A 26,018-nucleotide genomic window follows, 5' to 3' on the forward strand; every position below is an offset into this window, starting at 1 on the left:
GGTGCCCGATCTGTCTAAAAATGTATGAACGCCCACTGGCGCACCACAACCAGGTGTTTGAATATTTAAATGGCTGGTAATATCCATCAGAGCCCTCGAGCCCCCCTGGCGCCGAGGGAATAACTCCATAATCGGGGCTTAAAACCAGAGCATCCCCTATTTTACTCGAGGGGCGCCGCCGTGTTAAACGCTGTCTTGAGCCGCTAGAACGCTTTGGGATAGCGGCCGTGACTGGACCCCCGGTTGTAGAATCATGTTCCTGTCCATTTTCAAGTTCTTCATTCATACGGTTCAGTGTTGAAACAGCGCAATAGTCATAAACAACTGTCAGGGCCTTAGACTTTACCGATCAATAGCTCTACAGACACCATCGGGTGTAGCAAACACACCAGACCCAAGCGGACCCGATGTTGAATTTACAAAAGAACTCTGCGGCATATGCCCCCCAGATCCATTGGGCTTTACTGCTGTAACAGCACTGTCGGACCCCATCCGTGGGTCGCTGAAACATTCCAAAATTGTTCATCTGTGCAGAACAGACCCCCTCCCAGTGCCCTCAAAAGCCCCAGTAGAAACAGGTTGCATCATTCTGTTCACCTCGGTTTGTTGAACCGGCTGCCAAAGCCGCCATCCCAGCTTCATGCTGCCATCCATAATTTGCTGAATCAGTCACCCTACAACTCACATCCAGAGATTGCGACGCTGGTGCCATCCGGGTATTGTAGGTCATTTCTATAAAAACAGATAAAGATAGAATCGGCGTCTTATAATGTTATGATCTTATATTCTGGCACAGGGTTTAAATATTGATTCTCAGAGGCTTTCAAAATGTCAACCTGTGTGTGATCTGTGACACATTACAAACCAGGCATTCTTTAAAAAAAGGCACCATTATATTTTAAAATCATGACACACAGTTGAGAAAAACAACACAACAGTGACCCTGTCCCTAGTGGTCCAAAAGGCTGCACTGTCCCTGATGGTCCAAATGGATGCACTGTCGCCGATGGTCAACTGTGCTCTCCAGCAAAATTTGAAAGGGCTTCCGTGTTTAAAATAAATATTTAGGTATCCCACCTCCGTAACAGATAGAGACAGCACTTTGTCATTTTTTTAATTGGTGCAGTTGGGATTCCTTCAAGATCACTATAAAATAAATATTTAACACACAATATTACATGCTAACTCACATTTGTGTTTTAAAAACTGGCACACACACGCCCACGTGCACACAGACATTCTCTTTGCTGGAATTGCTGCTTGTATATGTTCAAGGCAGTATGTGCTTAACACGCTGAGCCATGCCTGAACCATCACTGCACCGAAGTTTAACAAAAAAGTATTTAAACTTTGGCTGTTGTAAATGTTCAAAGCAGTATGTGCTTAACACGCTGTGCTATCTTCTGAATCATCATTGCGCCTAAAATGATCAAAATGGGTTTCAACTTTGGCTAATGTAAATGCTCAATACAGACCTGCAGAAGTGGGCATCTGGATAACTTGATCAGCGCGTAATTGACAACAACAGCAGTGCGATAGTTTTTTTTTTTTTAAAACAATTTTATTATTTTCTGTTCCAACAAACAATACAAACCAAACTTACAGTGCTTGTGATAATATTGGATATACATCATTTCATACAAGTCCACTGTTTCACCCATTCCCACCCCCCCCATTCGAGCCTACTCTCCATGTTCTGTTTCTCAGTCTTGCATTAGGGATCCCTTTTGCGTGGTTCCTGTTGAGTCCCGATGAATTGACCCATCATACACAGGCCCAAATAATTCAGTTATTAATTGCATCCAGGCTATCAAAGTTCCAGCCTCTTCCTCACCCCCCCTCTTACATGCTTCCTGCCATACTGCAGTTTCTACCTCTGCCCATTTCTGCAGGTCTTTCCACCATGTTTCCATTCTTGGTCTATAACATGGCTTCCACCCCCTAGCGATTCTTCTCGAGAACGTACGCCAAATCTTTCAATTTACTCACGTGCTTGAGTTTGCGTGGTCAAGAGGACCCTCCGATTAGGCAGGCCCATGCTGTGTCCACCTCTATTTTAATCCCTTTTTCTTCCATCCTATGCGCTATTTCTCCCCAAAATCTTTCTATTATTGGGCATGACCAGAACATGTGTACCATTCTGGCATTTTCTTCATCACATTTAGGGCATGATTGTGTACCTCATTTTAAAATTTAGCTATCCTTTGTGGTGTCATATATGCCCTATGTGTTGTATATAATTGGATCTGCTGTAATCTGGCGTTTCTTGACACTTTTTTGTGATATCCTTGGGCCCGCTCCCACATCCCATCACTCATTGGGGCACCCACTTCCTCTTCCCAGTCCTGTCTGAGTTGTACCACTTCTTTCCCCACTCTGGTCATCATCATCTCGTATATTCTAGATATTTCATGTCCCCCTTCTGCTATGTCATATATTGTATCTATGATGGTGTCTGGTTCATCTGCTAGTACCACTTCGGACCAGGTCTCTTTAATTCGCTGCACCATCCTATGATATGCGATATACTGCCCGACGTGCAATCCCGTTTCCTCTACCAGCCCTTCACAATCCCGTACACTCCCCTCTTGCCATACGTCACCCATCGTTGCTATCCCAACCGGTTCCCAGTGCCGCCTAATCATTAATCTTGGTTGCTTTTCTTTACCACCCAAAGTGACTAATGGGACCTGCGGGGAGCACGGGATGGATTCTCCATTAACTGACAGGCTCTCCGCCATATCTCCCACCCAAGTGTCATCATCTTTGGGCGTCCTTCCATTTCCGGTTTAGGAAGCCACATCATGTCTTTTAGGAAGAATGGGGCACAGTTCAATTGGAACAGCCTAGATTCCAGAGTCGGCTCCTCAGAGAGCCATTTAGCTACATACTGTAGTTGACTTGCTATATAATAAACTTCATAGTTTGATAGTTTAATGCCCCCTTTCTTATGAGTTCTGCAGCTTCCATAGGGCCACTCTGTTCCTTGTCCCATGCTAAAGGAATTCCCTGCATATGCTGTCCAACCTGGTGAAGAGTCGTCTGGGTATCAGGTATGGGATGTTCGCAAAATAATGCAACAGTCTTGGCAGTACCACCATTTTGAGCATTGCGCCCCGTTCCATCATCGCCAGGGGGAGCTTCACCCAGAACTTCATACTGTTTTCAATGTTCTTAATGGCTTTCTCAGTATTGTGTCTATACGCTGCTTCCACTGTGTGATATATGTCTACCCCAAGATATCGGAACGTGTTAACCTCCCATGGAATCTGCAGGACCGGTAACTGTTCTAACGGGATCCCTCTATATCTGCCCAATGGAAATACACACAAGACTTTTTGGGGTTCACAGCTATGCCTGAAAGCTTTGCGAAGCGCTCCATCACTTCCAGGACATATTGGAGGTTCTCTTCCGGGTATCGTAAATACAACAACATATCAGCGTATAAGGAGATTAGGTGCGGCTCTCCCTTTATGGCGATGCCAATTACATTGTACTGTTGCCTCAAGTATATTGCCAAGGGCTCTAAGGCCAAAATATATAGCACGGGGGACCACGGGCATCCCTGCCTGGTGCCTCTACTGAGTTGCCATCTTTCTGATATCATCGCTCCTGTCCTAACCCTGGCCAGCGGTGCGCTATACAGTAGCCTAGCCCATTTGAGGTACCCGGGCCCTATGCCGTAATTAGTCAGGGCTGCAATCAGCCATGGCCATTTGACCGAGTCAAAGGCCTTTATTGCATCAAGCAATACTATCACAATCTCACCCACGTCTCCGTTTGCATGTTCTATGACTCGGTGGAGTCGCCTGAGGTGGTTGGATATATTCCTATTGGGGACATAGCCGGTCTGATCTGGGTGTATTAATTTGATGACCCTCCTCATTCTGTTTGCCAAGACCGCTGTTAATATCTTACTATCCTGATTCAACATTGACAGGGGTCGTTTAGAGCCACAGTCGCGGCCAGGCTTATTGGATTTGGGAAGCGGTATAATAATCGCCTCTCTCAGGGACTCTGGCAGTTTCCCGGCTGCATATGCCTCATTTAGCATCTCTAGGAGCCGGGGGAGCACCTCGTCTTTATACGTTTTATAGAATTCGCTAGGGAGTCCATCGGTCCCCGGGGTCTTACTAGTGGGCAGCTGTCTCACCACCTCATCCAATTCCTCTAAGGTAATTGGTGCGTCGAGCTCCTCTCTCTCTTCCGCGCTAACCTGTGGCAATCCAATGTCCTCTAGGGTTTCACCTATTTCCTTACTGTTGCTTCCCTCTACGTCTCCATACAGGAGTCGGTAATAATCTTCAAATTCCTGGTTAACTCCCTCTTGGGTTTCTATTATGCGCCCATCTTCCTTTACTATCGTTCTGATTGTGGGTCTGGGAGACTCGCGTTTATATAGCCATGCCAGAACTCTCCCTGGTTTGTCCCCCCCTGCATGCTGTCTCTCTATGTACTTTTTATAGTTAAGGTTGCATAACCTTTCCCAGCATCCCACACATTTCTGTTGCAGCCTAAGCACTGCTTCATTGTCCTCTTTGGTGTGACCACCCCTCTTTAACGCTATTTCTAGCTCCGTTTCTGCTTCCTGTAGTTGAACCAGGATCCCTCCTTGTAGTCCTTTTTACTTAGCTATGATTACCCCTCTCACTACCACTTTGAAGGCCTCCCAAAGCGTGCCCGCTGACTCTACACTGCCACTGTGGATCTCGAAATAACTTATTATTTCTTCTCTCATGTCTTCCCTAAAAACATTATCTTTCAGCGCCTCTGCACGTAGGCGCCATGTCGTTATTTTTGCTCTCGGGGGTCGGTATTGCCACACTAGCATCAGCGGTGAGTGGTCAGACAAACACATAGTCCAGCCTTGTGTGTAGGTTCTGGGGGGCTGAATAATGTGAATATTGCCTGTCCTGCGAGTGGTGTGACCTCCATGCATCATCTAACCCAAAGTCCGCCAGCAGTGACTGCAATATCCTAGCAGCTGGAGTGGGTCTATCTATTTTGGCGTCCGATCTATCTATTTTTGGGTTTAGTACACAATTAGTCTCCTCCCCAAATCACTGCCCCTGCTAGGCTCGCACTGAGTTTGTTATATAGAGTTCTAAGGTATGTCGCTGTGTCCTGATTTGGGGCGTATGTGTTTTATAACACATATTTACTTGTTTTCCTCCAACCCCTTCAGTATGACCATCCTCCCATCTGACTCCACTGTAGATTGCAATAGCTGGAACGGGACATGCGGTGCCACCCAGGTAATTACCCCTCTGGCATAGGCTGAGTATGTTGAACCCACAACTGTCCCCCTCCCCTTCTTCTGGATCACTTCCAGCTTTTCTTACATTAAGTGAGTCTCTTGTAGCAAGGCTATGTCAATGTTCTGCCTGCGCAGATGCATCATAACCTTATTCCTCTTGAGATAGCTATTGAGCCTCCGAAAGTTCCAGGTAACAATTTTAAGGTCTCCCATGACATGTTAGATTCCCGCTCTCCCCTCCACAAATACGATCCCTTTCTTATTACGTGTAGGCTCGTTCCCCAACTTAAACTCAACTTAACTATACACACTCCAATGTCCCCAACCACCCTCCCACTCACCTCCCTTCCCAACCCCCTCTTCTCCCCCTCCCCTCCCACCCCTCTGCCCCAACAGACACTGCAAACCCCTCCCACCTCTGCCCTTACCCCTCCTGTTGCCCAGCTCCATCCCTGGATCTCAGGCACCCCTGCATCTAGCCCCTTTCCAGCAATTGCTGTACTCATGGCTCAGCAGGGAGATATCGGTCTAAAGGCAGTCCTACTACTCTAATTTCCGGGGGTAGGCTGTCTCCATCTCGTGACTCCTGTTACGTTCATTAAATTAAGCACTCTTATCGCTGCCCTTTCACATTTTGCAAGTTTATATTCTAGTCCCACTTGCTCCATTGTCATATGTTAATCTTCCTTCATAATATCTCGTCTAGCCGCGTCCTTGTTAGTGATTCTATTGTCTCCATTCCCGGCCCCCACCTCACATCTATTATCATAATCGCATCAGTCACTTATTGTATTTCTGCTGGGATTGCTCCTCCTCACGTTCTGGACAACCTTGTGCATCCAACCATGTAGCCACATTCTTCGGGGTATCAAAGTGCGCTTTGCCTTTGTGGAGGATTTTTAGCTTCGCAGGATACAAGAGCATGTATTTGAGGCCAGCTGTACGCAGTCTCCTTTTAATCGCCACATAACTATATCGCTGCCTTTGTATTTGCATGGTGTAATCCGGATATGCAGTGATGGTCGCCGACGCCCTTATTATCGTCCCTCCTTTCCGAAAAAAAACTCCAAGATCTTTTCTCTATCCCTATAGTTCAAAATGTTCACTATGACTGCTCTGGGGGGTGCTCCTTGTTGCGGTCTCCTCATCAAGGCCCTGTGTGCATGTTCAACTGCAAATCCTTGGGAGAGATTGCTAGCTCCTATTTCTTGTATTATCATGTTCTCCACATAGTTCGTGGGGTCTTTGCCTTCCTCCCTCTCCGGGAGTCCGACCACGCGTATGTTATTGCATCTTGCTCTTCCCTCAGCTTCCTCCGCTCGGTTCTCCAGGTTGGCCACCTGCTGTTTCAGTATGTGGACTTCTTTGGCAGTGCTTGCGCTAGTTTCCGTGTTGGTTTTCTCTGCACTTTCTAGGCCGCTCGTTCGTTCAGCAATCGCTCTCATGTCCTGCCTCAGCAGATTGACTTCCATTCCCACTGCATCTATTTTAGTTTCCAATGCCGTTCTCAAGTCTGCCATCGCTGTCCCCCACGAGGGCTTCAGTTCCGTGATTGCTGATAGGATTGCACTGTCCCCCCATGGTGACGCTGTGCCTGCAGGCGTGGCTGCCGTGCCCTGCGCTGGCGGGGGTTTACTGTGCCTTAGCAAAGATGTCCACCGTGGGCTGCTTGCCCTTAACTTTGCCTCCACTTACCTACATTCCGTTCACCCTGCTTGCTCAAGGGTGCGTGGTTCTTCCAGTTATTGTGAGTGTCAATGCCTCTCTGTATTAGTCTTTCCCAGGCTGTGTTTTAATACCTGGTTACAAGCTACTTTTCTTCTTTGCTGCTTCCACCCTTGATGCCACACGATGTGCCTCCACGTGCGCTTCCGCTTGTCCACTCCCTCAGCTCCTCCTGGCGGTGTTATTTGCAGTCATCCATCTACTGTGCCTTTCACTGGGTGCAGGTGGTACACCACTGCGCCCCCTTACATTTATCTCCTTTCCGGCAATCTCCTTGGCGTGAACGGTATGGGGGTACCTAGGAATCTGCCGTCTGCGCATCACCCAGTGTCTCTGCTGCCTACGTTGCAAGCAGCGCGCACCTGACCTGCTCTTTAATGCACACCGAAGTTCTGTTGTGCGTTTGTCAGTCCTCCTGCAGCTGCTCACTGGCTGCCTCAACATGCGGCAATGGCATTCAGATCACTTTGTCTTCGTTGTGCATGTGTACTGTGGACTCTTCAGCGCTTATTGTACCTTAGCTTGTTGCTACGCGCACCATAGCATTTCGTCTATGCCTGTCTTTTGTTGGCAGCATGTGGTAAGCATGTAAATGGCCTGTGTGTCCCCTCTCACCTGGCCCTTATTGTTCTCAAGAGTTGCCACTTCCGTTCCCAGCGCCGGGGGCGCGCACCTAGCTTAGTCCTCCCAGCATGTTCTCAAGCTTCAGAGAGCATCTGCCCGGTCTCCTGCAAATGCGCATCAATTGTTTGTTTTGCGAACACTCTCCTCGGGCCTCGCATCCAGCCCCCGCTCCCCAGTAATGTCCTGTACCGGCAATTAGTGTTTGTCATATAGCACGCCCACTGGCTGTGCGTCTGCGCCTCCCGGGCCTTGCCACCTTTAATATTAATGAGCCGCAGGCTCCAGACTCACCGCTACTCAGCTGATGACTCCGCCTGCCCGATGCACCCCGCAAAGCTTCTGTTGGGCAGACCGTCTTGCCGTCACTGGGGGCCGGTCCCTCTGTCTTCAATGCCGGGCCGGTCTCCGCTCACACAGCATCCGCTCAGTGCGCACCCCAACAAGCCTCTGTGTGCCCGATCGGTCATGCCGATCAGGCTATCTCGCCAGCCGCGTTCCACGGGGATACATGCCCCGCTTTCCTTGTCTGCTCGGGGGCCGGCACTCCATCGCTGCCACAGCTGATCGCATTTACCCGGCGGCTCGCTGGCTGTCCTCTGCCCTTTCAGCAGCACACTCCTTCACTGCTCTCGCCTCCGTCCAGGGTCCCTTTGTCTCGGGTTGCCACCATCTTGTTGCCACGGCTCGCGACCCGAGATACAAAGCGTCTTATCTCTGCTTATCTTGTCACGATTCGCTCGCTGATGGTGACTTTCTGGTCTCTCCTGCTTCACGCACTTTTGGTGCTGTTTTAGGACTTCAGTTTTAAGTCTGGCAGCGTACGCTTCCTCGGATTATCTGACGGATCACAGACCCTTCTGGAGTTGCAGCCTACTCCATGGCTGCCTGGCCATGCCCCCCCAGCCATGCGATAAGGTTAGAGCTGCAGCGGCGAGCAGTAAAATATCCAGCAGTGTGCTATTTGAGTTTGGTGAACAATGCAAACATCCCATACCAGAAAGCTCCCAAATACTGTGCTTTCAAACACTGCATCGCTTAACTGAAATAGAGCGCTGTAAACTACCATGTAGATATTTAAACATTCTCACACACATTTTGCAAAAATACCAGCTGGCAGTAAACCTGCCTGCAGCTAAATAAGCATGTTTTGTTTTAAAATATCTGTTTGCTGCTGTTGAATAAAAATACATAGTTCTAGATTCTAGACTATACTTTACATAAACTGACTTGCATATTGCCCTGCCCATAGAAAAATACACGTATTTTGCTTATCCTGCACATTAAATAGCTGGTCTAAAAACTCTTGGAATGCAACAAACATAAATTGCATATTGCAAAAATACAGGCTCGAAGTTAATCCTGCATGCAGCTAAAGAATAAGCATGTTTTGTTTTAAAATATCTTTGCACATTAAAATAAAAATACACTGGGCTAGATTCTAGAGCATACTTTAAATACTTTGACTTACATATTGCCCTGCCCAAAGAATGATGTCTGGATTTTGCTTGTCCTGCATATTAAATAGCTGATCTAAAAACACTTGGAACTGCAGCGTCACATATCGCCTTGAGCATTCTTCATAGCGCTAGAAATACTCTTCTCTAACTTTAAATATTTTATGCTTTAAAACATAGCACGCCTGGTCAGAAAAACAGTTATTTAGTTTCAAGCCTGCATAAAATGAATTCGCTTTTAAAAGTAAAATGCCTCTTTCAGCACCTGACTATAGATGTCCTAGGGTCTACAGTTCAGCCGTGGCTTGCAATTGTCCCGAAATCCATACGATGTTCTGGCAGGCTTCCAAAGCATGGGTTTTAAAGAAATCCAACCCCCTTATGAGAACAGCCCCCATCCTACATATGACAATATTCCACATGCAGGCTGCTGGGCCCTTTGAATGGCCCATTAGTCATGGATAATTTACCATGAATGGCCTGAATGGCTGCCGATTAGACACACCACCTGCATGATAGCTTGCTCTTGCTCTTGATTACAATATCCTCGAGGATCCTGTTACTTTACAATCAATGGGGCCATGCAGATACAATTTAGTCACACCGGGCACATGCCAGCGCTTGATTACAATAGCCTCTGGGTTTCATTGCATGGTTTGATCATTCTGAAGTGGCTTCTTATCATTTGTAATAAACAGAGAAACCGAAATAGCTGAGTCAGATAGCCGTGCCTTGTGTGACTTACACAGCTTCATAAAAGGCCAGCTGCAGATGTGTCACCACGAACATTGTGATTTGTAGCACAGCCAGAATGATCGTATCAGTGCACCCAGCATTTTTTGCATGCTCTGGTCTGTGTAGTCTGGAACCCTGGAATTAGATCTTTACTTTTCATTTTGTCATACTTTATAAACTATATATTCACAAATTTTAATAAATAGCGCAGCTTTTGGCATTACATGATCACAAGGAGTCTGGACATGCCCAAACATGCCAGTGCATTCCCCAGCAAAAATTGTTATGTTACATGGCATTTATATAGCACTCTATAGATCATTGGTATGATCTCAAAGCGCTGGTAGGTTGAACACCCTCAATAACCGCATTTCTGGTCAGTAGAGAGAGATGGTGTCATAGGGTGCGTGGGTGCACCGGTTATGTGTGCAGATGATGTAATTGCCAGATGGTAGCTGCATATAGCATTGGGTGTGGTGCTGATGAGATCAGTTGGATGTGTGCAGACTGGTGGGTGGACATCCAGACAGGGTTCTGGCTGCGTTAGGCCTGAAGGACGCTTGTGTGAGCAACTAGGCCAGAATGTCATGGGATATCTGCATTTTAGTAGGGTGATGAGTTGTTCATGGGGTAGTGTTCGTATGTGGACAGCTATGCCGAATTTATCAGGGGTATAACTGTGTTCTAGTTGTGTGATGGTGTATAGTAGAGAGTAAGCATAGTGATGTGATAGGATATGATGGTTCGTCTATAAAGCGACCGAGACCAGGCAAATGAACAGGATGGCAGGGAACACAGCGACACACGGACACACATTGACAGGGGGCTGGGGTTACAGCGACAGGAGGGGGGGGCATATGGATATATATAGCAACAGCATGGGGAACAAGAAAGCAGGGTACACAGTGACACACGGGCATGGTGGGCACACACAGCGACAAGAGGGTTGGTTAATACATTGGGATACATAGCAACATCATGGGAACAGGATGGCAGGGAACACAGCGACACACGGACACAGTGACGGGGGGGTTGGGCGTACGACGATAGGAGGGGGGACATGGGGATATACAACAGCATGGGGAACAGGAAAGCTAGGTACAGAGACACATGCACAGTGGGTACACACAGGAACTAGGGGTAGGGTAATTCCATCCATCCATTCCTTCCATGAATCCGTACATTCATTCCATTAGTGCATCCATCCATTGCTTCCTTGCTTCCATTTCTTCCATTCCATCCTTTCCATCCATTCATTCCATCCATTCCGTATACATACATTTCATCCATTCATTCATTCCACATACATCCATGTCATCCATTCCATCCATTCCACATGCGTCCACCCATTCATCCATTCTATCTGTCTTTTCCATCCGTCCATTCCGTCCGTCCATCCATTTCATCCATCCTTCCATTCCATCCATTCCGTCAGTCCATCCATTTCATCCATCCTTCCATCCATCCCTTCTAGTCATTACATCCATCCATTAATTCAATTGATCCATCTATTCATTCCATCAGTGTATCCATTCCATCCATCATGTCTTCCTTTCCATCCATTCCGTTCATACATCCATTCATTCCAGCCACCCATTCCTTTCCATCCCATCCATCCAGTCCATCTAGTCCGTCACTTTCATCCAGTCCATCACTTCCATCCATCCAATCTTTTCCATCCATCTAGTCCATCTATTTGATCCTTTTCATCCATCACTTCCATAACTTCCATCCTGTCCATCCATCCTTTCCATCCTTTCTTTTCCATCCATGTAGTCCATCTATTCGATCCTTCACTTCCATCACTTCCATTCCTTTCATCCATCCATTCCTTCCATCCATTTATTCATGCATTACTTCCATTCCTTCCATTCAATTATTTGTACATTTGTTAATGATTTGTGTTGTTGTTAGCCCTTTCTATAAATGCATATTATTTTGACATCCATTTTAAAAAAATATCTAAAATGTTTGAAACATTTGTATATGAAAATGGATTATCATTTTGATCAAAACACATTTTGATCAAAACATCGATATAAAAATAATTCTGATATCATTTAGATATAAAAAAGTGATATCAAAAGTGATATAAAAAACATTAATTATGATATAACAAAATGAACGATATAATTTATAGATCTAAATGATTTTGATATCAAAAATGTTTAATATCAAAACATGTTGGTATAAAAAAATCTCAAAATCGTGATAGAATCAAATAAATGGTGATATAAAAAATATCCCCTACAATTTTGATATCACATTTATATGAAAAAATTACAGTATTAAAAAATATCTGCTATAATTTATCTGACTTTTTATTTTTGATATATAAAAATATAAATTTTATATAAAATCTGTTGTACAATTATATCAAATCTATATAAAATGATGTCATGAAGCTCCCGCCCATTCCCGCATCATCGCTGTGTCACCAACACTCGCAGTCTAACTCACTATGCCCTCGACCAAGCAACGGGGCACACGCGCTCTCCCATATTAAAAACATTTTGATATACACTTTACATCATTTTGATATCAAACTTTATATCAAACCATATCAACACATTTTATATATCTGTTTATATAAAACTGATATCAAATCGATATAAAATTTGATACTGAAACATTTTTTATCTAACAATTGATATCTAAGGCCATATCAAAAAGAAATCAACCCCATATCAAAAAGGGGTGAGGATAAGGACAACCAGGGGGCGTTGCCACCTGTCACAAATGTGACATTTGGAGAAAAGTGGCCCCCTATAACTACTTATGTGCACCAGCATCTTGTGAACTGGTAGAGGGCATCCATTACCTTAATAAATCTATGCAGGGAAACTTTCACGTGGAAGTCTGTGATTTTTAAAAACATGTCCCTAAATCTATGCAGAACTGTTACCATCCACCTGTGGCTTATTGAATATTCTAAGTGAATATTCTGTAACAGCGCCACGATGCCCCAGGGCTGCCTGCGCAATATATAAATTCAAATAAATTTGTGTTTGGTAAGTACATTTGGATTTAATAGACACGTGGATTTATCAGCTTTGATCCTCTTTGCCTGTTCCTCGTCTATGTAAGTGGAGAAAGGTGGCTCTTTATTTTATGAAAGATCTCCCATTGCATTTCCTATGGAGGTCGTTTTTTTTATTTTAGTAAACGTGCTCACAGTCCGTGTTTTGTGTTTGCAGCAGGAACGTGTATACCTGAGCATTAATAGAGATTGCATCATTGGGGGCAGGGTGTAACATCACCTCATTCCCCATTTAAGGACCTCGCTGTGCCCCTATTAATTCTGGTTGGGGGAATTGCTACCATCTGTGCCAGTCCACCACCAGAGATGTTATTAAATATTAAGTGCCTCCCATTGCTATTGTATGCCCACCAATTCATTTATTTTTAGTATTTCATGGTAATTGTATACAAGTAATCAGAACTGCATCACCAATCACCAGGGGAAGTAGCAGACACGGTTTGCAGTGTGTCTTGTTCTAGAAACACAATGTTACTATTACTTAATCAGGAACATGCTTGATAAATTACCCTTTCCCAGATGCAGGCATTTAAAGAGTACCAGCGCTGCATAGGGTTAAAAATGAGTAATTTATTCAAAATAAGGTTTGTTTTTTCAACTCTGGTTTATCGTTTGCTCAATTCTCTCCCTTTAAGGCAGAAAAGTGGTTACTTTTCTAAGATACCAAGGTCATCTCTAAATGTTAACACTGGTAGCTCGAGTGAGTGATCAAGAAAACCTACTTTAGTTACTCATAATTAAGTGGATGCATGCATGTGAAAGTATTGCTGTGTAAGCAAATCTTTTGGGCGACCACAAATAGATGTATCTGTTGTAGAAATGTTGGTATTTTCTTTAGGGGGCACCTGCAGCAGCTTGTGCTATGCTTTTTATCCATCTATCAAGTGCATTGAGCACTTTTATTCAAATGTTTAATGTTCTAAAAAGGTTGTGGTCCCAAAGAAAGTGGTGATTCACTGTTGAAGTTCTAGTTTATCTCACACAGCGTCGTGATTGCAACTTTTGTCTGTTATAAGTAAGAATAAGATGATTTTTTTTTTAAATAATTCCATTTAGTTAATGCTAATGACAGCAATTCATGAGTTCCCAAACCGTACACGCAGACTAAATGGCCTTCTTTCTGTGCCCTCCACTCAGGCCTTACTGAACACTCAAAGCAAACTGAGGACCTTGGTTCCCAACTTCACGTTCAACCTAGGCTTTTCTGGGAAATTCTATCATACAGGTAAGGCATTATTTTAAAGCACAATTTTTCAACCAAATCAGTTGTCATATATTGTTTGACGCATACAGAACAGAGCTGGACAGGCATCCATCACAGGATGGTTAACAACTAATTGCAATGTTACTGGCACACCGATCCATTTACAGCATCTCCATGTACTAGCCATCCTTAGTACTGGGTAATGTGTGGTGTGATAGGATAATGTTATCCATGTAAGGAAAAATTATGAGAAAGGGGAAATCTAGGGTTGTAGGTGAATTTGTGGCATGTGTGATACGACTGAAATGGAATATATATATATATATATATATATGCTTGTGGATCTGCTTAGATCGCATGCCATGCATAGGCTGACCTCTAGTGGTAGTCAGAGTATTACATTATTTGTTTTTGAAATTCAAAAAAAGGGACGTCAACTGAGCCTGGCAGTAACACTATCCCTATTTTGACGTCGACTGTACCCATGGTCCTTTACGCGTCTAGGTCCCTCAAATTGTTTTTTTTCCCACCATCATAGTCAGAGGCAAGTTGCAGAGTACCTTCTTTCTGGCTAATGCCTTTGATTATTCAAATTTAAATGTAGACTTCTTTCTTTCCTTTTCACAGCAGTTCCACCGCAAGATCTTCGGCGACGGCTTTCAGGGATGGATTCATCATCGAGGACTACTTGTACCGTCTCGACGAACTTTGACTGGGGCCTCCCTAGGCCTCGGGCCTTCACAGTGGGGGAAGGTCATAACTTTCTTTCCTTTACAGAATGCCCGTTTCCCTATTCTTCCTTTTCCATCCGCGAGCTGCCATCTTTCTGTATTATGGAAAACACACCCTTTAAATTTTGCCCTTTCTGTAACCCAAAGAGGCGTGTTTAATAAATGCCGATTTCTAGGACAAAATTCTCAACGCTATTCTAACTATAGTCAGGGAGGACATAAGTCATCTCGGGGTTCCTCGCAGGGGCAGGGATCCCAGCAGAATTTTAAAAGGGGTCACTAAAGGTCTGGCAATAAAGGCAGAGCCTCCTTAACCAGAGGCTCCACCCCCCAAAAGCGATAACGACCCGGTCCAGGTCTCTTCCCATGCCTCTCCATTAGGAGGTTGCATTTCTCGATTTACCCACGCCTGGGAAGGGATCATCTAAGAGAAGTCGGTACTACTCACGGTTGCGGGAGGCTATTCTATAGAGATAATACAGAGACCATCAAACCACCCGCCAAGACGGACACAATCAACGCAGGAGGAACAACGTATTCTACTAGAAGAGGTCAAAACACTTCTGAAAATTGACGCTGTTTTCCAATTGGGGTTTACACAAGGACTCTCACAAAGTGTGTAACCTCTGTCTCCCCAGGGACCACCTGAAAAACATTGCAAGTTTTGCAAACTATTTGGACCCAAGGCATTTAAGGACCGTAAGACAAAGCGCTGGGCCCATTATGCCATGCAGACCACTATGGACGTGGAGGGGCACCCAGCCATGCCGGCGTCCTAAGTGATGCCGAGGGGGATCGGGACCAAACGGTTTCCTGCTTGCGCGCCCCCGACTACATCAGGCAGGCCAGCGGTTCTGCTACGGAGACGAGACCCGGCGGCTCAAGCACCAATACTGCACGCCACACAAAGCACACCCTCCACGACCGACAGTCGACCACTTCATCAACCGTTGCGTCACTGTGTCGAGGGGAAGGTCCTCAACATCCCTGTCCTCTATGCCATCGCGCTCGCTGCATGACAGGCCCCCAAAACACACATTGAAGTCTGTTCCCGACACTGCGAATAAACCCGACAAACTCTCGGATACTGGAGAATGTGCATCGGAAGACACTTCGATAGCCCTTTCCAAAAGCTCCAAAATGAGAGATCTTATTATAAAATATGTCTAAGTCCAAGGTGTCGAAGAATTCAAAATCTAAGATGCCCCTAGTCTCTGAATCCTCCATATCAAAATCTCAGGACCCCTCTCTCTCCAGGACACCCTTTCAGGGGCAATGCATCATAAACAACCCTCTACATCAGAGAGCATCTCTACCCCAGTTCCCTCAGGTTTTCCAAGCTCCTCCCATGGACCCCTGAAAAACTTGACAAATAATGTCATGCTTTGTGATCAACTGTTCAACCTCAAGGGGCCCTCACAAGGGGAGGTAGCTAAAGACCAACCTGCTGCCAAGAAACCACAATTAGACACTGACTAGCACAGCAGCACCTTGCAGTACACTTCCCAGGATCTCTATTATATTGACACTTCAGACTCTCAAGATCCTGATTCACTAGGGGGCCAACAGGAACCTATATGATACAGACCAGTATTATGACGATGACGTCTACATCATACAATCTCCAGACCACCATGACCAACCCCTGGCTGACTCCCCTGTGGATAATCGGCTACAGTACAATGAGCTCTTCCTAAAGGCAGCCAAACATTTCAAGATTGATACACAAGAGGCACAGGTTGATAAGGAATTTGTAGGAGGCATCCTAGGGCATAACAAGTCTGGAGCACAGTTTATTCCACTCCTGCAATCCATCCACAGGCACATTCAGCATTGTCTTTGCACCCCAAACCTTACGAGGGAAGTTAATACTGTATTGAAAATACATTTCAGGCCAGCCCCTCCAACCCCTTCTACATCAGGTGTCCATTAAATCCTGTCTTTCTCGTAACCATCACCACAAGAAAGAGGGCGGGCATGCCCTTGGCCTCTGCTGAGGCCTCTCCTGATAAGGGGAGCACAAAGATATATACACTGATAAGAAAAGTAGCTTCCTCCGCTGCATACGAAGTAAGAATCGCTAATAACACCACTCTCTTGGTGATTTACAACTGCCATAAATGGGATGAAATGCTACAACAAATCGACTCTGTCCCAGAGCTTTTTAATTCACAGCTCCTGAACACAGTGGCTGAAGGTAAGCAGGTGGCCAACTGCATCCTGAAAAATAATCTGGACGCAGAAGATAATCCAGGCCGTATAGTAGCAGAGGGGACTCTTATTCAGAGCCATGCATGGTTAAGACAATCCGGCTTTAAGCTGGAAACTGAAGCCGCCCTATTCAATATGCCAATTGAACAAATGCCTTATTTGAGAAAGCAGTTGAGTATGCACTGAAAAATGCTAAAGGAGAGTACGACACCCTTCAGTCCCAGGGACAGCTAACTAACAAACCCTTTGTTCAAAGAGGTGCGTTTAATACATGCCGATTTCTAGACCAAAATTCTCAACGCTCTAACTATAGTCGGGGAGGACAAACGCCTTCTTGGGGTTCCTCGCAGGGACAGGCATCTCAGCAGAATTTTCAGAGGGGCCCCTGAAAGTCTAGGCATAGAGGCAGAGCCTCCTTAACCAGAGCAATCGTGACCCGCTCCAGGTCCCTTGCCATGCCTCTCCAGTAGGAGGTCACATTTCTCAATTTACTCATGCATAGGAAGGGATCACCTAAGACAAGTGGGTACTATCTACCATGGCGGGAGGCTATTGTATAGAGCTCCTACAGAGACCATCAAACCACCCGCCCAGACACACAATTAACGCAGGAGGAACAACGCATTCTACTAGAAGAGATCAAAGCACTACTGAAAATGGACACTATTTTCCAAATGGGGTTTTCAATCGACGAGAAGACACCAAGCCTTGCTCCAAGCCAAACGGAGCAGTTCCTAGGGTTCTAACATAAAAACAAGAGAGGGTTTAGTCTTTCCCTCAAACGAAAGAGTTCAGAACATGCTGCTGTAAATACCTCACTAGCTTGCTGGTCGCAAAATAACTGTATGCAAGGCAGTGCACCTGCTACGGATGATGGCTTTGTGCGTTTGCCTAGTTCCATACTCGCGACTGCACATGCGCCCAATGAAGGAGTGGTTAGCAAAAAAGTGGTCTCAGCCAAGCGGTCAGTGGGATGAACTAGTGGTTGTTTCGATAACCCTAGTACAAGTGCTACGCTGGTGGTCCAAGGAAAATCTCTTAAAGGGAAATCCATTTCAAAATCTTCCAGTTCAAGCGATTCTCAGAACAGATGCCTCTCTCCATATGAGGAGCCCATTACCTCCCCCACACAGCGCATGGCCTGTGCCACAGATCACAGCCCAAAAATCACATCAACTTTTTGGAGCTACTAGCTGTACTCCAAGCCTTTCAGCTGCATCTAGCAGGTCAGACAGTGCAAGTCCTCAGACAGCACAACTGCCATGTTTTGCATAAACAAGCCATGAGGCGCACACTCTCCAAGTCTGTTCAGGCTATACCAAAAAATGTGGAAGTGGGCACTCAAGAAGAACTTGTTCCTAGTCTCTCAACATGTTCCAGGGGAACTCGGTTCTCTAGCAGACACTCAACAGAGAAATTGTAGACAGTCTTCTCCCTGTGGAGGTATCCGCCTTTAGACTTGTTCGCCACAAACCTAAACACACAATGGCCAGACCTCGCATCCAGGTTTCTCCAACCACAGTCCAAGGGGAACGCCCTGTGGATGAGCTGGTCAGGGAAATGTTCTTGCGCATTTCCCCCAGCACCACTCCTGAGCAGGATAGTGAATAAGATTCACCAGGAACAAGCCATGCTAATCCTGATATCACCCATGTGGACAGGACAACCATGGTTTCCACATTTGCTCAAACTGGCCATGTACAACCCAAGCAAACTCCTATGCCCCTACAACATGCTGTGACAGCACGGGAGGGTGTGGGGGGTGAGGGGACTACACATCCACATTCTCAGTTTATGAACTTGGCAGCCTGGCTCCTGAATTCATAGAGTTTGGACACTTAAAACGACCTCAAAGGTGTATGGATATCCTCAAGGAGGCACGCAAACTCAACACCAGGCACTGCTATTTCCACAAATGGAAAAGATTTGTGATATGATGCCAATCAAAACATCTAAATCCAATTGAATGTACCACATCAAACATTCTTCACTACATGCTCTACTTACTAGACTCTGTTTTGGTATTTAACTCCATCAAGGTTCACCTAGCGGCTCTGTCCGCATACCCCACTTCACAGAACAAGGTGTCCTGGTGGATGGTTTATTTTATTAAGGCTTTCATGAAGGGAGTAAAGAGACTTCACCCTCCAATTTCCAACCCGTTCCAGGTTCGGATCTTAATGTTGTACTCTCAAAGCTCATGGGTCCCCCCCCTTTGAGCCGATGCACAAATCCAGCCTCAAACACCTAACTCACAAGACTGCTTTCTTAGTAGCCATCACCCCCATAAAACAGGTCAGTGTCCTACAAGCACTATCAATGCAAGTCCCTTTCTTTGTTATCCCGGTACTTAGAGCACACCCTAGGTTTTCAACCATGTTAACCAGGCCATTGAACTACCCTCTTTTTTTCAAAATCCACCCAACTCAGCTGAGAGGAAACTCCATACACTGGATGTAAGGAGGGCAGTTTTGTACTATGTAAACAAGACAAAACCGCAAAGGAAGACAGATCAACTTGTTGTCTCCATGCTGTCAGAGAGGGTGATCACATTTCAAAGAACGCCATCTTTAAATGCATAGGTAAGTGCATACAGCTCTGCTATTCTCGATCTAAGCAAACCCTTCCTTTCACAGCAAGAGCTCACTCTACCAGAGGTACATGAGCTAATTTGGCATTTATTGCAAACGTCCCATTTGCAAAGCAGCTTTTTGGAGTTCCATACATACCTTTACTCAGCATTATTGCATTGACACACATTCTAAAGCAGATTCACAGGTGGGACAAGCAGTGCTAAAACATCTATTTGCCGCTGCATTGTTTCACAACCCACCTCCTTCTGGAGATACATCTCGCTAGTCTATGCATAGCATGTGATCTAATCAGGTCCACAAGCCTCATAAGGGATACATTACTCACCATAATCGTATTTCTGTTGCTTGTATCTGCTTCGATTCACATGCACCCACTCTTCCTCCCCTCTTGGAGTAGAAGGTGCATAGATGTATTTCTGGCTTTATCCCTTCTTATCTGCTTTATTCCATCTGTACTCACGCTACACTTCATGCTACCTCATGTCAGAAACAAAACAATCTGAGGGACCTAGTATTACTGACGCACCCAGTCGACGTTCCTTTTCGAGTTTTGAAAACAAATAATGTAATACTCCATGACTACCACTAGATGTTGGCCTATGCATAGCATGTGAATCTAAACAGCGATGATGTACAAGTGAGGGGTAGTTCTGTTCACTCTGTGCTAACCATTGAGGTGTTATGGTGGTGTGGACTTTCGCTGCCCGGACACAATAAGGTCAACCCGAACCTTAGTCTGCATTGGATGAATTGGGTTGGGTACCAGAGTATGGCACTGGTCCCAAATAATATACAACGCAATGCTGAACGAGGAAAGTTCATAACGTGCCTTAATTGTAAATGTGCCCCTAAATTGACAAGTGTTTCGACCAATTGTGGTCTTTATCTAAAATGGGCACTGGTTCTAGATTGTTCACAAAAATTCAACATAAATTATATTGAACAGGAGGGGCGTGGCTTGGACAGCCACGGAATAGGCTGTGAGCCCTGTGTGCTCCGTGATCCAACATCCTGATCCGTTCAACAAACGCATGTATTTCACTTGAATCTGGAAGCAAAACACACACATGCGTGTGGGAAGGTGCCGGGAAGAATGTGAGCAGATGAGCGGCTCGCGGGAGACTGGAGAACAGCCGAACGGACACATGGTATCCTGGGGAGAGGCCACGGACGAAAACACCAAAATGGCGGCGCTTCCAGAGAACAAAGGGATCTAGCAGGGCGCGGCAGCGAAACTAAACTGCCGGCCCTCTGATGCAGTCACTGTATCGGACGACGGCCACGGATCAAAGTAAAGACATTTGCAGCCGCACCCGGCAGCTGACATGGCTAAGACATGAGAGTGTGTAACACACTATTACCAGAACATACCGTGGTCTGGCACAACCTACATGTGACGAGGCCATTGCAAAGGAGGTGAGCAGCTGTTGAGTTCTGTGTGGCACCTTGGAGTACGTTGATGGCACATGATGACTGTGTGCAGCAGAATACATGGGAGAAGACAGCCCATTTGAATACACTGCCGCGCTCCACGACACAACGTAACCCGCTGCAACTAGCACCCTAGGGTTTGAGGGACCAGAGCACGACACATCAGCATCGCAGTGTGGGGACCAGATACGATAGAGAATCGCGAGATGTCTGTGAAAGGACAGAGAGCCAAATCCAAACAATCCACAATGGAGGTCTTTGCGAAAACACAGCGAACCCCCACGGCAGCGGTGGAAAAGCACGGGCGCGGCCTCAGCTGACGGTGCCGCAGAAGGAGATAACCGTCATGTCCTGGCGGCCATAACGGATTTGAGCACCAAATGGGGCACAGCGATGGCTGACTTGCGGACGGCCCTGGAAAATAAAATTGACGCTGTGGGAATTGAAGTTACTCTGCTGCGTCAAGATGTCCGTGCGTTGGCGGAGAGAACAAGGGCCTGGAAAGCACAGTGAAAGGCAACACGGAGGTCAGCACGAGCAATGCAAAGGAGGTCCATGTGCTAAAACAGCAGGTCGCCAACCTTGAAAATCGAGTGGAGGAGGCGGAAGGAAGAGCGAGGAGGAAAAGCATACGTGTGGTCGGCCTGCCCGAAGGGGAGGAAGGCCTGGACCCCACGGACTATGTAGAACACATGATCCTCCAGGGGATAGGAGCAGAAAAACTCACAGGGGTTTACTGTTGAGCGGGCCCATCGGGCCTTGACAAGGAGACCACTACCTGGAGCTCCGCCGAGGCCAATAATCGCAAAGATCCTAAACTACAAAGACAGGGAGAAGATCCTGGAATATTTCCGTAAGGGCGGGACAATTGAGAGAGCATCCGCCAATATCACGGCGTACCCAGATTATATGATGCTGATGCAGAGGCAGCGGTATAGTTACGTGGCCGTCAAGAGGAGGCTACGTGCTGCGGGCATCAAATATATGCTTCTGTACCCGGCGAGGCTAAAGGTGCTGCATAAGAGCAAGGTGCTTTTTTTCGACACCCCGGAGGAGGCGGCGTCGTGGCTGGACCTGCAGGGCTGCCCGGAACAGGAGGCTGACTAAGATCGAGCGTGACAAGTGAGGAGTCGGTGCCATGGACATTAAGGGGATAAGTGGGAAGGTGGACTTGTTTCGGGAACACAGGAGATTTAGGTGAATTTGTAGCTTTTGGACCTTGTGCTCTGGCTGGACTGGAATATAGAGTGTCAACTGCATGCTGGAACTGAATAGCATTAACATCATGCGTGATAGTATGGGTAGTAGGAGCAATGGGATGGTAGCAACCTACCCCCGAGATTCGGTAGTTAAGTAGCCATTAGGGCGAATTTACCTTGCTGAGCCCTGAGTATAGACTTACTAGGCAGGGCTAGATGTGGGGATGCCTGAGATCCATGGATGGAGCTGGGCAATGGTTGGGGAGGGTGTTGTTGGGTGTGGGTGGGGGGGAGGAGGGGAAGGGTGTGGTGTATATAGTTTTGGGGAGTTTTAGTTTGAGTTTGTGTGTGAGACTACAGGGAAATGACGAACAAATCAATGACATCGGGTAATCTCAGAATTGTGAGCTCGAATGTGCGGGGCCTTAATAGCTATCTGAAACGTAACAAGGTGATGATGTACCTAAAGAGGATGCGGATTGACATAGCTCTGCTACAAGAAACCCACCTCACCAAAGAGAAGTTGGAGGTGATCAGGAGGAAATGGAGAGGTATGGTCATGGGGGACACATATTTGGCATATGCAAGAGGGGTGATTACATGGGTGGCACTGCATGTACCATTTCAGCTGCTTAGCTCGACAGTAGACCCGGAAGGCAGAATGGTGGGGCTGGCGGGACTCCTGGAGAACAGAGAAGTGAATATCATAAATTTGTATGCCCCTAACCATGATACAGCGGGATATATTAGGTCTTTATATGGTAAAATCAGCCCCCTGGCGGGTGGCGCGTTGGTGTGGGGAGGGGACTTTAATTGCCCTCTGAACCCCAGGATCGATAGGTCAGATGACAAGTTAGAAAAGCCGGCGCCGGCAGCTAGGGTGCTGAGGACACTGTTGATGGACCTCGGCCTAGAGGATGTGTGGAGAAGGCTACACCCAACGAATAGGCAATACTCGCACTATGCAGCGCCACACGACCTGCACACAAGGCTAGATTACGTGTTCGCATCTGCTGAGATAGTGGGAGAAATGGTAGGGGCGGAATACAAAGCCCGGGTACTCTCCGACCATTCGCCTTTGGTCATAGAGTAGCAAAATCAACCCCCCAGGGCACGGATCCCGACGTGGAGGCTCAGGACTGAGGCTCTACAGGATGCGGGCTTCCGAGAGGATTTGAGGGAGGCCATCGAGGAATACTTTGAAATTAATACGGGCAGTGTAAGTTCGGTGGAGACAGTATGGGAGGCATTCAAGGTGGTGGTGCGGGGAGTAGCAATATCTAAATCCAAAGGGCTCCAAGGGGGTATTGAGCGGGAACTGCAAGAGACGGAAAGAGAGCTAGAGGACCTGATACGAAATGAGGGGACCACCCGTGCGAACAGGGCTTAAAATAATGGACTTACAGCTAGCTTGTAGTGAACTCTGGGACAGATTGTGCAAACTGAACTATAAGAAATACACAGAGAGGCTGCATGCTGGGGGGGATAAGCCGGGTAGGTTATTGGCTTGGTTGTACAAGAATAAGACTCCCCGCTCGGTGATCAGAGAGATCGGGGACGCAGAGGGTCAAATCCACAATACCCAGGAAGGGGTAAATGAGGTGTTCCTCAAGTATTGCAGACGATTATACGAGGACACAGGAGAGGACATGAGTCAAGATATACTAGATACGATAGAGGACATAGGGCTGCCCACCTTGGATGACCTAGAACGAGCGGACCTGGACGCCCCCATTACCGTGGACGAACTGGAGGCGGTGATCCAACACCTGCCCACATTTAAAGCGCCTGGGGCGGATGGGTTACCCAGCGAGTTTTATAAAACGTACAAGCAGGAGCTACTCCAGCCGCTGCTGGCCATGTTTAATGAAGCATATGAGCGGGGGGAACTGTCGGTGTCCCTCCGCGAGGCGGTGATCATTCCGCTCCTGAAACCAGCTAAACCAGACGCGGAATGTGGATCCTACAGGCCCTCGTCTATGCTCAATCAGGATAGTAAGATACTCACTGCAGTGCTAGCCAATAGGTTGAAGATGGTAATTGGCAAATTGATACACCCAGACCAAACGGGCTATGTCCCCGGTAGAAATATTGCAGATAACCACAGGAGGCTACACCATATTATTGACCAAACTGAGGGAGACTCGAGCGAGCTGGCTATCGTGTCGCTGGACGCGGTGAAAGCTTTTGATTCAGTGCGATGGCCATGGTTGAAGGTGACCCTGAAAGGATACGGGATGGGACCAGGATATATTAGATGGGTCCAGATGTTGTACAGTACCCCGACGGCGAGAGTCAAAACCGGAACCACAATCTCAAATAAATGGCAACTTGGCAGGGGTACCAGACAGATGCCCCTGGTCACCAATGTTATACATCCTGGCATTAGAGCCACTGGCAACAATACGGCAGGTGGGGATTCGCACGACGGGGAGCACACACCTGATATCATTGTATGCAGATGATGTGCTTCTTTACTTGCGCTACCCGGAGGAGAACCTGCAATATGTGTTGGAGGTGATGGGTCATTATGCCACCATCTCGGGCATATCGGTGAACCCCGGGAAGTCCAGTTTGTTCCCCCTGGGAAGGTACAAGGGCACCCCATTGGAGAGGCTGCCCGTCTTGCAGATACCCTGGCAGACCGTGATGTTCAGGTATCTGGGCGTAAATATCTTCCACAACATAGAGACAGAGCACAAACATAACACAGAGAAGCCGATGGAGGGAGTTAAGAATAGCATGGTGTTCTGGTCTAAATTACCCCTAGCCATGATGGGGAGAGCAGCTCTACTCAAAATGGTGGTCTTGCCCAGACTCTTGCACTTTTTTGTGAATGTCCCATACCTAATCCCCAAACGCTTTTTTGTGAAACTTCATGGTATGTGCAGGGGCTTCATATGGGGCAACTCCAGAAATAGGGTGGCCCTGTGAAAAACTACAGAATACATGCGATAAGGGGGGCATAAACCTACCGAATTTTGAGCTGTATTACATGGCAGGACAGTTGTTGTATGTGGCTAGGTGGTTGTCGGCAGAAGACTCGGCAGAAGCTAGGCTTTTGCAAGGTGAATCGGATCCTTACTTTTTGAGGGAGACAGTATGGCTGGGCAAGACTAAAATGGCGAAGATGGGGAGATTACTGAAGCTAGGCTGAGAAGTATGGCGCAGGACATGGAGAACGATGGGTGACCCAGATCCGCTTTCCCAGCAGGCCCCACTGGCGGTGCTATGCGGGGACGACTCCCAGTTGTTCGAAGCGGTCCGTAGGTACTGGGAACCAGTGGGATTGGCCACCCTTGGAGACCTATGGCAGGAGGGGGAGGCGTTGGGATTCCGGAAGCTGCAGGATGAGACAGGAGTGCATTGAGGCCAATTTATTACTTATACCAGGCTCATGAAAAAGGTGAGAGAGAGGTGGCCTGAGACTGTGCTAGAGGAAGAACCCGATGCTTCCCTAGAAACGATGTATGATGTCTCGGAGGGTGGGCATGAAATACCTAGGATATATGAGCTCCTGAGGGGGAAGACTGGGAAGGAGCTGCTCCAATTGAGGCATGACTGGGAGGAGGATGTGTGGGAACCCATGACAGAGGGACAGTGGGATAGAGCCCAAAGGTACCATAAAAAGGTGTCTCGGAATGCGAGACTCCAGCAGATCCAGCTGTATGTCACTCATAGAGCTTACCTGACTCCCAGTAGAATAGCTAGGTTTGGAGGCTCGGCTGTACAAAAATGCCCCAGGTGCGGGGAGGAGGAGGCAGGACTACTACACATGTTCTGGGCCTGCCCTGAAGTGCACAGATTCTGGGA

General features: G+C 46.8%; 1 protein-coding gene across 1 annotated transcript in view; it reads left to right on the plus strand.

Moving 5' to 3' along the window:
- The window catches only part of NDST2 (N-deacetylase and N-sulfotransferase 2), a 2,001,368-nt gene that overhangs the window by 483,872 nt on the left and 1,491,478 nt on the right, over positions 1–26,018 (plus strand). Inside the window, exon 3 of the mRNA XM_069610676.1 lies at positions 13,973–14,060. Within this exon, the coding sequence (XP_069466777.1) occupies positions 13,973–14,060 (88 nt within the window). The remainder of the gene's footprint in view (positions 1–13,972; positions 14,061–26,018) is intronic.

This window comes from Ambystoma mexicanum, chromosome 8, assembly GCF_040938575.1.
Source record: "Ambystoma mexicanum isolate Mex_15411 chromosome 8, UKY_AmexF1_1, whole genome shotgun sequence".
Classification (NCBI taxonomy): Eukaryota; Metazoa; Chordata; class Amphibia; order Caudata; family Ambystomatidae; genus Ambystoma; species Ambystoma mexicanum.